The sequence below is a fragment of the Odontesthes bonariensis genome, chromosome 8, assembly GCF_027942865.1.
Source record: "Odontesthes bonariensis isolate fOdoBon6 chromosome 8, fOdoBon6.hap1, whole genome shotgun sequence".
Classification (NCBI taxonomy): Eukaryota; Metazoa; Chordata; class Actinopteri; order Atheriniformes; family Atherinopsidae; genus Odontesthes; species Odontesthes bonariensis.
This window is the reverse complement of record NC_134513.1, coordinates 16,451,042-16,463,684: the sequence shown is the minus strand read 5'-3', so window position 1 is coordinate 16,463,684 and position 12,643 is coordinate 16,451,042. Positions and strand designations below refer to the sequence as shown.

The 12,643-nt window shown below is 41.4% G+C and overlaps 1 protein-coding gene across 1 annotated transcript; it reads left to right on the top strand.

Moving 5' to 3' along the window:
* The first annotated feature begins 1,464 nt into the window (after positions 1 to 1,464).
* Positions 1,465 to 3,389, top strand: phax (phosphorylated adaptor for RNA export). The gene is made up of 2 exons (XM_075471928.1): positions 1,465 to 1,623; positions 1,788 to 3,389. The coding sequence occupies exon 2, from the start codon at positions 1,810 to 1,812 to the stop codon at positions 3,043 to 3,045; it is 1,236 nt and encodes a 411-aa protein (XP_075328043.1). The 5' UTR covers positions 1,465 to 1,623; positions 1,788 to 1,809; the 3' UTR covers positions 3,046 to 3,389.
* Positions 3,390 to 12,643: the final 9,254 nt, after the last annotated feature.

The following is a 12,643-nucleotide window of genomic DNA, read 5'->3' as shown; positions in this document are numbered from 1 at the left end:
TAATATATTACTATGCCATAGTAAGCACCCCGTGTTTGTTTTTATTGTTCCCTTAATATAAGTGCTACATTCCTAAATGTTTCAGATGAAATTGAAGACACATTATAAACATTTAAATAATTCTTAATGATATTGTGCTGCTGTCTAATTATTACATAAGCCCTTAGAAATCCACATTGACTGAAAAAAACACAGCACATGACTAAAGACATAACCATTTGCTCGTGTTTTTTTATGTTTACTATTTAGAAATACACAAACACACAGAAATGTGAGCGGCTAATCAGGCTGTTCAAATTATGATATTACAGACATATTGTTGCTTTCAGGGTTGAGTAAGATTGCTTTGATATGCGGGTAGTTGAATATATGTATACGTAACATGTTGAATGTAACCCATTCTGAAAATCAGATCAGAATTTTCAGATCCCCAAAATATGTATAAGTATGTAAGTAAGTATATGCATGTTGGTTTTCAAAGAAATGAAACACATTATTACATATTCAGCTTTAACATTGGGCCAAGTCAGATTACAAAAGCAGTACCGGCACATACATTACTGTAGGCAAACTGTGTATAGCTTCATGTTTGACGTTGTTTCTTGTGTGTTTGTTTTAGGGCTGGGCGAATTAACTCGTTATTATCGCGTGAACTCGTTAGTTATTTAACGCCGATAAATATTTTATTGCGCATTAACGCAGTTTTGTTTTGTTTTGTTTTTTATATAATTTTTGGGGGCTTTTGTGCCTTTAATGGACAGGAAAGTTCAGACAGACAGGAAGCAGGGGGCAAAGAGAGGGGGAACGACACACAGCACAGGGCTGTCCGATGCAAGACTCGAACCGGGGCCAGCTGCAGCGAGGACTATAGCCTCTTGTACAGTGGAGCGAGGCTTCTACATAAAAACTACATACAAATGCTGATGTTAAAAGTGTGTTTGCATAACAAATGTTATGGCACTTTCATTCATATGGCAGCACATTTAAAATAAAACTGAATGCTAAAAGCTATACACTACTTTTGGATTCATTTTTGGATTTTGCGTACAAATGCGATTAATCGTGATTAATCAGGGAAATCATGTGATTAATTAGATTAAACATTTTAATCGTCGTCCAGCCCTAGTTTGTTTTTATCCTGTGCTTTTGTTTCTGTTTTATCGTGTTGAATAATAAAGAATGTTACTCGTAACAAAACTGGCAACCCGAGTGAGTTGGTCGTATCTTTAAAGAAAAAAGTGAACTAGTTTTTCCAATTGATACGTTTTATGAGGTCATATAAATGTAATCGAGTCGTTCTTTTCAGTTTAAAAAGGAATCTGTGCCGATTATAGTTTCTTATCACCGTTATCAAATAACACAAATCACGATGAAAATCGTTAATATCCAACCCCTTTTTGTTACCGAGTAAAGAAAGAAGAAAAAGTCTTCTGCACTTTTAATTTGAAAGGGTCTGACGGTTGCATGGCGGAAGTGTAGGTTTAGCCTAGCGGGAACTTTTCTGTTCCTTAAGAACGCTGGTGGACCTCTTTCTCTCTGGCGCAGTCGTTCGAAGAGCCAAACATCACTAAAAAATACAGTTTCATGCAGAGCAGACAGCCGGCTTCTGTCAGACATTTGAAGGTATTTTTATTTTTTTTAAAACACACGTTTGTTTGACGTTCTTTAGCATTAAGTTCAGCAACATCGTAGCTGCTAATGGTGTTGGGTTAGCTGTTACCGCCGTTCACTGGCCTTAACTTTAAATGCCGTAGTCAACAGCTAGTATCTTTTGCTGTGACTTCCAGACAACAACAACAAACAAAAAAAATGGCTGATGTTATGTACGGTGATCTGGAGGATGGAGAGATCTCCGGGTCCAGCTCGGATACTGAGATGGGCACCGCTGCAGCCGAACATCCCCGACCCCAGATTTCCTCAGGTTTCAGCGGGCAGTCCTTCCAGAGCAGAGCCGCTGCCCAGCCACCTGCCTCCGGATACCGCAGCACCGGTAAGACGGTGGATTCCAGCGACAGCGACCCGGATTCCTCAGACGAGGAAGGGGCCGTTTGGCGCCGGAAGCGGCAGAAAGTTTCCAACGCTCCGCAGCCGATTGTAAACGCAGCTCGGCCGGGGCCGACGCCTGTAGGCGCCGCTGGCGCGCTGGGAAGCCGCAAGGTGAACAACATATGGGGCTCTGTGGTCCAAGAGCAGTGCCAGGATTCCGTGACCGCAGAGTTGGGCATATTTGGAATGGAGGGAGTTGACATGTCCAGCAGAAATGTGGAGACGTATAACTTTGTCCTGGCCCGTAAGTTAATGGAGAAGGAGAGGGAGATGGAAAAGCTGTCGACGCAGGCTAAGCAGGAGGGAGAAGTGAGCATGATGGACGCTGAGTTGGAGGAGTACATGAAAGCCCGGGGCTCAGGAGACAGAGCAGGGGGCGACGCCAAGAGAAAAAGGCCGGTTAAAGAAAGACTGGGCCCCGTAGCTGAGATGGACATCAAGGGTCGGTACGAGATCGCAGAGGATGACCCCGATGACAAGGTGACGGATGAGATCGCGTACAGACTGCAGGAGCCTAAGAAGGATTTGATAGAACGAGTCGTTAAAGTGGTTGGGAAGAAAAAAGCCATCGAGCTGCTCGGAGAGACGGCCACGCTGGAGGAGAACGGCGGCGTGTACACCATGGACGGCAGCAGGCGGCGGACGCCCGGCGGAGTGTATCTCAATCTGCTCAAGAACACACCCAGCATCACCAAGGCGCAGATCAGGCAGGTGTTCTTTGAGGAGCAACAGAAAGATTGCAAGAGCAAGAAGGCCGCTCAGAAGAGGAGGCGGCACTTGGTGGCTAAGAAGATGAAGCAGGCCATCGGCACACTAAACCTGCAGGAGCACGACGACGTCTCCAGGGAGACTTTTGCTAGCGACACTAACGAGGCCTTGGAGTCATTGGAGGAGGCTGCAGAAGAAGAAGAGGAGGAGGAGGAGGGTCGGGAGGAAGCAGCTGTTGGCACTGAGGAGACAGCAGTGGTTTACAACTCTGCAGACCTGGAGGTTTTCTGAGAGCGGCCTCAGTAAGGATGATTACAACTAAGACTGAAATGACGCACTAAAATCACTGTATACGTAATGAATAGAGTCACACTGTGTCCTTTTTCTCACCCTAACAATGAAAATGCTTATGGTGGGAACATTTTTTTTTTTAATGTCCATTCTTTAGGTTTTTTTTTTGTTGTTGTTGTTTTTTCCAAATCTGAGCAAAATGTTCTCAAATCCTTAAATACAATAACTTTATTTGTGGTGGTTTTCATTATGATGATTATAAGTTTGTCGTTCATTTGTTCGTTAGATTCCCTAATGTGACTGTGTCTGGAATATAAATAAAGGTGACTCAGGTGGAATGATAATGATTGTGATTGATTTTTTTTTTTTTTTTGCTCCCAAAAGAAAAAAAAAAACTCCTGTCTTAAAACAAATTTTTCTTTTTCACCAATGTGATAGGTTTTGGACCAGTTTGGCAACATGTCTGGATTATTGGCCGGAGATGCTGTGCGGGTTGTAACAAATCTGTTTTGTGTTCATGGGAATTCAGAAAACCTGCAAGACCAAAAAAAAAAAAAAAAACCTGGATAGTTATTGTAGTACATTTGTTTGTCCACTAGATGGCAGGCGTGCGATTTTTCTTTCAAGGAGTGACTTCTACTCAGTGCAGTTCATTTGAAAAAAGATATTGGACTAATTAGTGAAGCTGCTATTTACGAAAATTGTAAAAAAAAAAAAAAAAAAAGAAGATTGATTTATTATTTTTTCCACCAATGAATTTAGTTCCAAACTGATTTGATTTGGGTGGAATCAACTCCTCAACACTGAGCAGACAGCAGTCTGATTTGAAGGGAAAATGTTTAGAAATAAACTTGCCTTTGCAGCTTCACGTCATGTATTTGTACATTTATTTTTTCATACGAGGACAGGATTTAGCTGTCCTTTCATCCATCGACATCGGTGGTGTTGAATCAGTTCAGCTTATTTATACAGCGCCAGTTAACACCAACTTAATCTCGGTGCACGTTTTCTAACGGGGAAAAAGCGAATGAGTAAATGCAGTGTAATAATATAATTCTATTCAATGCAATCCAAATCAGTGCAAGTCAATCCAACACACTGCAGTTCGGTATAACCATGTTTATTCATATATATATGAAGATAATTTGTTAAAATTCCAGCAGATTGCTTCAAACCTTTGTTTTGGCCCGCGCCCTGAGCATGTAAGGGACAGCAGGGGACCTCCAGCAGAACCAGACTCTGTCTCCACCAGTTTGAGGGAAGAGAACAGGACAGAGGCACAAAGATAAAACCACCAGACAAGATATTTCTGCTATGGGAAGGAAAAACTAAGAACGAAGCAAATGAATACTTCCCTTAGGTATCTTTGAATCAGCAACACAAACATCTGCCCCGAGCAAACATATCCATTCCTAACTGAGCTTGTTTTTTTCCCCCCTACACTGATCATTTGCCTTTAACAGTTGTGGCTGGTTCAAGAACTATGTTAACAGGACAGTTCAAGAATGGTAATGGCTTTTCTTAAATGTTCAATATGAATAATAGGACAATTTAATGGCAGCAAAGATCCGACCATGATGGCTACAGTGCGACCCGGGAGGTGTTTGGGGTTCATATTTACAGTTGCATCGACAGATTTATTTATTTTTTAAACATAAACATAAAGAGTCAAGTATGTTATTTTGCATCAAATATTTAATCGTAAAAAGTGTGTTGATGAAAGTGAACTGCAAGAATCTCAAATAAGCACGGGCAAAAGGGGCAGAACGTTTAGCCTCTTTTAGCTCGTTTCGGATTGCGGCTCCAAAGAACCCTGTGCTGCGTGTCTTTCCCCCTCTCTCTGCCCCCTGCTTCCTGTTTCTCTCGAACTGTCCTAACATTAAAGGCATAAAAAGCCCCCAAAAATACTTTAAAGTGAAATACACATGTTAGTGCAGTTCTAATGTCCCTTGTTCTGGAGGAGCATTTGCACTCGCACGCATTTTACCAGCCAATATTTGCTTTGCAAATCAGAGTTTTTAATTGAGCCAAACTTATCTCAGTAGACAAACGACCCCCCTGCTAAAACAGCTGCCTCTAAATCAAAGTAAAGTATTCGGTCGTCCCACACAGCTCTGGGGGAGAGCGAAAGCCTTTAATGGTGGCGGTGGATTTGTCAACTGAATCACCTTGGAAATTATCATTATCTTAGCACATGGCTGCCAAATGAAAGGCCCAACGGTCTGGCTGAGGCACTTTGATAATCCCACCACTTACGGCTGTTTTCATATTTGCTGGAGGATATGTCTTCTCTGATAAGCCGTCGCTGTGTATCAGGACTCTGTGAGGCAATTAAGCAGGCTGATTAAGTTCAACAAAAGGGGGCAGAGAGCATGTTTCCTGCCATCGGTTTTCACTGCCACTTTTGTCTGTGTGCAGGGTTTGCTGCATTTGTTAGCATCAGCTCGAAAGGAGCTGTTTGCTTTAATGATAAAGGTGATCAAAGCAGGACTATCAAAGAAAACGTGTGCGGTGCAGGAGGTGACTGATGTTCTGCCTCTAGTTATTCATGTGGAATTGTTACACGCAGTCTCTGGTCTCAGGACCTCTGTGTCTGTCACCTGGCAACGAACCCGTTGCCTGGATACAACACGCCGTTTTCTGATTTCCATTGGATCAAACGAACCAGAGCTGAAAGATTTATATCTTTGGACAAGTTGCTACATGTCAGCATTTAAAGATGCTGTCAGCGAGTATTGCTCTGAAACGTGTGTGTGTCCTTATTGTAAGAGGCACCGTATTTCCTTGAGGATTTGTCCACAAAGATCCGCAGAGTATCGCACTAATCATCTTATTAATGCTTCACTAGGAGGAAAATTTAGTCATATTCAAATGGTCTATTAAGACCTATTATCACTGTAATATTCCCTCTCAGATGAAAGTTTTTGATCCAAGTTCCCATTAATTTATAGACCATCGAACGGCTTCTTAAATGCTTCCTCTTAGAGGAAAGCTTATCCATGTTTCTGATCTTATTAACACTTCACTAGGAGGAAAACTTAGTCACATTCAAATGGTCTATTAAGACCTATTACCACTGTACCAACCTTAAGTCTTTTAAAGATTTGTTATCGTTCATTTTATCAACCGTTCTGTTATTAGCTATATTTTTAAATGCCTCCTCTTAGAGGAAAGTTTATCCATGTTTGTTAGCTTTTGTTAGTTTACTCAAATTACCTGTTATAGTTATACCAATCTTACTGTTAGCTAAAATTACCTGATTGATGTTCTGTATCTGTATTTCTGTGATAGATTTTTTTTTTTTAATGTTTTTATTTCTGTACCTGATTGTTGTTTTTGTGTTGTAAAGCACTTTGGATCGCCTTGTTGCTGAAAAATGCTATATAAATCAATTTCACTTCACTTAATCATAAAATCAGACGAAACTGCACACATTCCTTTTCTCACCTAATGATTATAGAGGCACAAGTTATTTTATTCGTCTTAAGTTTGGTGGTGCACTCCTGGTGGTGCACTCCTGCAGACCAATCAGAGCTAATCTTGGAGACACGAGTGAACATCTCCACCACAATGAGATGACGGAACCGCACTCCCGACGGAGAAAGGCTGCAATTATCCTTTTTATCTCTCTCTTAGTGTAACTTGGGTTTTCTTAGCTGCAGCATGTGGTAGAACGAACAGCAGTAAAGGCGAGTTAGATAACATCATTGGAGAACTATTGAGAAGAATCAGTGAGTCATTGCTTTCACTGAAACAGAGGTGACCCAGTTGGGAGAAGAAAAAAGACGATAGAGCACATTCATAAAGTATGTAAGGGATGGGGAAAACGTTACATTACTCCATGTCCCATAATGCCCTATGTACTGCTTACTGTTTTATTTATTAGTTGCCATGTTAGCCTTAGTCCCTGATATTGAAGTTTGGCTTTTTTTCCTACACTGGAAAAAATGCCCCTCCAAAAATAAGTAAGAAAAACAACAAATACAAGATGTTTTTGCTTGAAATAGGCAAAAAAAAAATCTGCCAATGGAACTAGTGAACTAGTGACTAGCTTGTCCAGATTTCTTGAAATAAGATGTGATATTTAGGACTTTTGAGATAAAAGTGATCTTGAAATTAGCTTAAAAACCTCTTCAAATGTAAAAAAAAAAAGCTTGTTTCATATGATATGTGACTCAAAACAATTTGTTTTCAAGACTTTTTCATTTAACAAGATATTCAAGATGTATTGTCTCCAAACAAGTCCCTATATCTGGCTGAAATAGTGCTTGTTAGGCAGTCGTGTCTTATATTAAGTGTAATGAGATATTTTAACTAGAAATGAGACAAATATACTTGGTAAGACTTAGATTTTTTTTCCAGTGTAGATAAAATTGATTAATAGATTATGGAATCACTCTGCAATTCTTATAAAAAGAATGATATAAATCTATACACGCTTGATGCACATTAGTCTACTGTTATAAGTGAGCGCTTGCAGACCACTGCTGCAACATGGAGGTGAGAGGGCTGAGCAACTACTCAGGAGACCAACGTTAAGGCACCAACCGCAAGAAAAATGGACGCTCAGTGTATCTATTTTGGGTGGAGCCACAGAGTCTGAGCATCACAACCAACACCTGTCTCATTTTTGGTGGTTTCACGAACTTTATCCAGAGAGAGCTGAGGTGAAATGATGCACTGCTGCTGTGATTTGACTGGGCTGACTCTTCTACTTCCTGCAGCATGCTCATGTCCAGGGGTGTAGCAGTGATTTTAAATGTGGGGGTGTTACAGGGGGGGGGCACATGAGCGCCACATCAAGCCCATAGACACGACGCTGAAGTTGGCATCCGATTCACAAATTAAATGGATGGGCATAAAGTGCAATTTCACTGCATTTTTTGCATTTTGATCGCCCTAAACTAGGTCCTGTATGGAAACTACAATAGTTACACTGCTCAAATGTGGATAGAATTATTCTAAAGAGGGTACAGAGTCTTTAGAACACATTTTATGATTTGTTAAAACTTTATTTGGTCATTGAAAATTCAAAAAGGTGAAATCATCTTGCTGTAAAAGTGGGGGTGTCGAAACACCCCCCATCCCCCAGGTGCGACGCCCATGCTCATGTTGCATCGACATGCCCGTAATGTGAAGGAAAGTTGCACAATTTGTAACTGAGTCCACAGCTGGAAGGTGACAGAAGTATTTGATGTCTGCAGTGTGTATTTATGCTTTCACATCTAAGCAGTTCTGCTCAGTTAAAACTCACTCCGCTGCTTTCATTGTTTGTGTGCCTTTTGAGCTAGTTTGCGATCTGCCAGTCGGTGTCCTCAGCTAACGCACCACCTGCAGAGAGCACTGCTCATTTTCTAGCCGTAAACAAAGGAAATCTGGTGGTGTATATTATGCCGGAGAAAGCGATGATTAATCCCGTGTTGAGTTCTTTGATAATCGGTGACTGAAACCTGGCGTGAAACAAGGAGAAGCAAAAATGCAACAGAATACCCAAAGGTGGAACAGTTAAAAAACAAGAAGAAAACAGGAACTAAAACATGAAACACTGAAATGCAAAGTTCAAAACAACGCAACCTGTACACCATGACGCAAAATCTGTAAAGCTTCAAATCCAGAGTCTGCTTTGTCCTTCATAACAACCAGCGAGTGTTTCTTGTGCTGTTTTCACACCAAAACTGGTGTGTTTTAACAGTTTTTTTTTAAAACAACGGTACACACGCTAAGTGAGGCTATTAAGTCCATTGCAGATAGTAGCGAGTTAACACCTAGTGCTTTCAGGGTTACAACTGGTCTCCACCTTCCAAAGACAAGCTGTTACTACTACAACAAAATGGAGGGATGACATTACAATGTGTCCATCAGACAATCCATGATTCTGTGCATAAGCTGCCAGCTGTCTTGCAGAAGCTGAGATTGATCAGTCTCTTCTCTTTGTCCACAAGTTGTTACTCTCAACAGACTCTATGAAAGACATTATGGCGGATAAAAACCTGTATGTCTCTGGGTTTTTTTTTTGTTGTTGTTTTTTTTAACCCTTTTGTCCTGTCCAGCATTATGGCAGCAGAATTGTAATCTGAATACCGTTTATGCCAAACACATTTGCTATGCCAAGGGCAGCTGTATGAATGTAAAGCTCCCCTTGATGCTGCATCAACTGGTTATTTATTTATCTATTTTGTTACAATACTTAACATGTGATAGTGCCGAACCGGACCGGGAGGACGGGGAAAGAGGGAGAGCAAAGAAAAAGAAACGGAACAGAAGTAGGAAGAAACAATCAGAGAAAACAATGAAAAACCAGATCACCAGCTGCTACACCTGTAAAAACAGAAGACAATCCCCAGCCTTTTTGGGGAATCCAGCCTTAGAGCCACCAGGAGCACCTGTAGGCAGACAAGCAGAGAACAAACACACAAACAAACAAACAAACAGAAAAGCACAAGCAGCAGCAATCACATATAATACAACTGTGGATACAGATTACCTTAAACCACAGGACGACACAACAACTGCTTAGCCAGCATGCTACTGAGCTAATGAATGTTTGTGTGTGTGCATGAACATGTAATACACATGGCACAGGTCCCACATGATAACCGCTTAATTATGAGTGTATAAGTGTATAGGGCCACAATCCACAGCCCCCCCCAGCAATCAGAAGCAGGCCGAGAGGGCCCCAAGACCCAGGCCACCAGCAGCTCCCCAAGGAGCACAGAACCAGGGAAGCCCCCCTGTATGTCTCTGTAAAGAGGAGCGAGCTGTGCCCATTCCTGACTGCAGAACATTTAATATGTGCATCTAACGAACGGAAACCCATAAAAACCCGTCTTCTGGCGTCATTTGACAATTAAACACCTTCACATTGCACCCTCAAAAGCCAGATGTCTGCAGATGTTGATGCATTTTATGTCCAGTGTTCGTTTGAATTTAAACCAGCTGTTTGCAGGCTTCGTTGCCTCGAAGCGTTCCATTCCCTCTATCTACATTGATTATTATATCTATAATACGATTTCAAGATCGCTGTAACATTTGTGAGTTTTAAGTGAATTGGATTTGTAGTTGGCTGGGGAGGAGAGGAATGGAAGCCTGCTGCTGACAGTAATTAAGCTGGTTACAGTGAATGAGACTGTGTTAGTGGAAGCAGCGACAAGGGAAAAATTTAGAATTAATGCTGTCATGTTTTTGTGTTAGCTAAGAATGTGGATGTGAGTGGGTACAAAGCCACTTTGTCCAAATGTGGCTCTAACGCCACTGCATTTGATGAACTATAACCAGCATCTTCTGAAGCATTTCTTTCCCAGTGATGTTCTTCGTGGCTTGACGTGGGTGGCCTTTTTAGTCGCGGTTAAGCAGCCAACTATGCCGGCACTATTTATGACATATCTTTACAAAGCACCAAGCCTGTATGACGCAACTCCAACAAAAGGCTCACCCAGAAATATTCAGACACAGCGGGTCGACCCCTCTGCTGTGACATCAGACAGCTTGAATTAGAATTTCATAGGAAGGAAATTTCATTTATTCTCTGACGCTGGTTTGTTTTTTCTGATCATCAGCATTTACACGAAATCTCTCGAAACGTAATCTTTTTTTCTCTTTCTCCTCTTTTTTAACCCTAGCCTGTGGACTGTCTACATAAGTGCAAGGATATCATTTTTGGCATTTTTAGTTGCCAAATTATTTAAAATATTTGGAAATAACAGAGCAATAAGCGGTAGCAGAATGTAATGCCTGGCTTTTTCAAAATGCAGATTTTTTTTTGGTTTTACTGTAAACACTTGATCATCATCACTTGATAAGGCCCGACGCAGTGTGGTCCGATCTGCTGAGTGCATCATTGGTAGGAAACTCATTGGAGAACTATTGAGAAGAATCAATGAGTCATCGCTTTCACTGAAACAGAGGTGACCCAGTTGGGAGTAGAAAAAAGACGATAGAACACATTCATAAAGTATGTAAGGTATGGGGAAGATGTTACATTACTCCATGTCCCATAATGCCCTATGTACTGCTTACTGTTTTTGATCATCATCAAGGCCCTGCTGAGTGCATGGTTGGTAGGAAACTCCCAACCCTTCAGGACATCTACCACACAAGATGTCTTCGTAGAGCTGGCAGAATCCTAAAAGACTGCCACCACCCATCCTTCAGACTGTTCACCATGCTGCCTTCTGGTAGGCGGTACAGAAGCATCCGGTCTCGCACCCGCAGAATGGAGAACAGTTTCTATCCTAAGGCCATCAGGCTCCTAAATGGACTATAATGCTCATCACTTACACTCTCGACACTTTACACATGCCTACCTCCACTGCTGTTTGCACTGCAACATGCAATATTGCGCAATACTGTATTTTTATTTATCTTATGTTTCTAGGTTAGTATAGGTCTTAGATTAGCATATGCTATTATTTGTATTAAATGTTCAGTATAGCTCTTGTAATTAGCGTAAAATGTATATTGTAGTGTCCACATTGCCTATTTATTGTTACTGTTTTTGTTAGAGTACTTATGTCATGTCAAGACATGTTAATGTCTTGTTATGGTAGCTGCTGTACGGTGTCCTGTCTTAAGAATTTCAGTGCACAGTCCGACTCTGTTGCTGAGTCGCTGTTTTGATGACTTGTGACTTGACTTGACAAAAACTAAAAGACTCGAGACTCGACTCGGACTTGGAAGTTAAAGACTCGGCACTTGACTTGACTTGAGACACGACGACTTGAATGACTTGAGTGTTATTTAGTTCATGTTTTCCGTTTGACTATAAAATTTATAAATTAATTAAAAAAATAATATCGATTACCCGGTAGGAGCGCAGGCTGAGAATGGCGTCATGATTGGATCCCTACCCTGTCAATCAGTCAAGCCCTCTCTACATACCTTAAGTGTTTATTGGAGAGAATAAACTCATATCAGATATGCATCAACATGTCAGCGGGAGGGGGACCGAGAGTCGTTGTCTTCGGCTTTCGTAATTACCATTTTGACAGCAAAAGACGAACAGCACAGTGCAAGACATGCGGCGTCAACATCTCAGACAGCCAGACGACTTCGAACTTTGTTCGTCATTTGAAGACCCATTCTGACCAGTAAGTGCTTGTCAAATTAGCTAATATTATCCTGTTAGCCTAGTCTGTAGTTAGCTAACGTTAGCTTGATGTGATACGGGGTGGACAGGTTGGACACATTGGCCAACGATGTTTACTGACAGTTACTTAAATCTTTTCTTTTGACTTTATTAAGATCAGATTCTGCAGATAAAATTGGAATAATAAGGTGACTTGACTTGACTTGCCCAAGAAAAAATGACTTGGGACTTACTTGAGACTTGCACATGTGTGACTTGGTCCCATCTCTAGGATTTTCTATCAATAATCAATTCGGTTAAAGATGAATTGTCTGTTTTCAGGTGGAAGTTTGACAGTGAGCACAGCTGTGTTCAAATGTGATGGTGGCACTTATCACGTGGAAAGCACAGAACCTCCTCAGCCTCGGCATTGCTGCCCCTTTATCTACAATTTCTCCTCTGCAGGTTTTTGCGTGGTGTCTTGAGGCTGCTGAGCTCAATGACCCTGCTCAGCTCACCTGTCACCTTGGCTAC

Excerpts from the sequence above, each read along its gene's own strand:
- phax (XM_075471928.1), top strand. The coding sequence starts at position 1,810 with ATGGCTGATGTTATGTACGGTGATCTGGAGGATGGAGAGATCTCCGGG.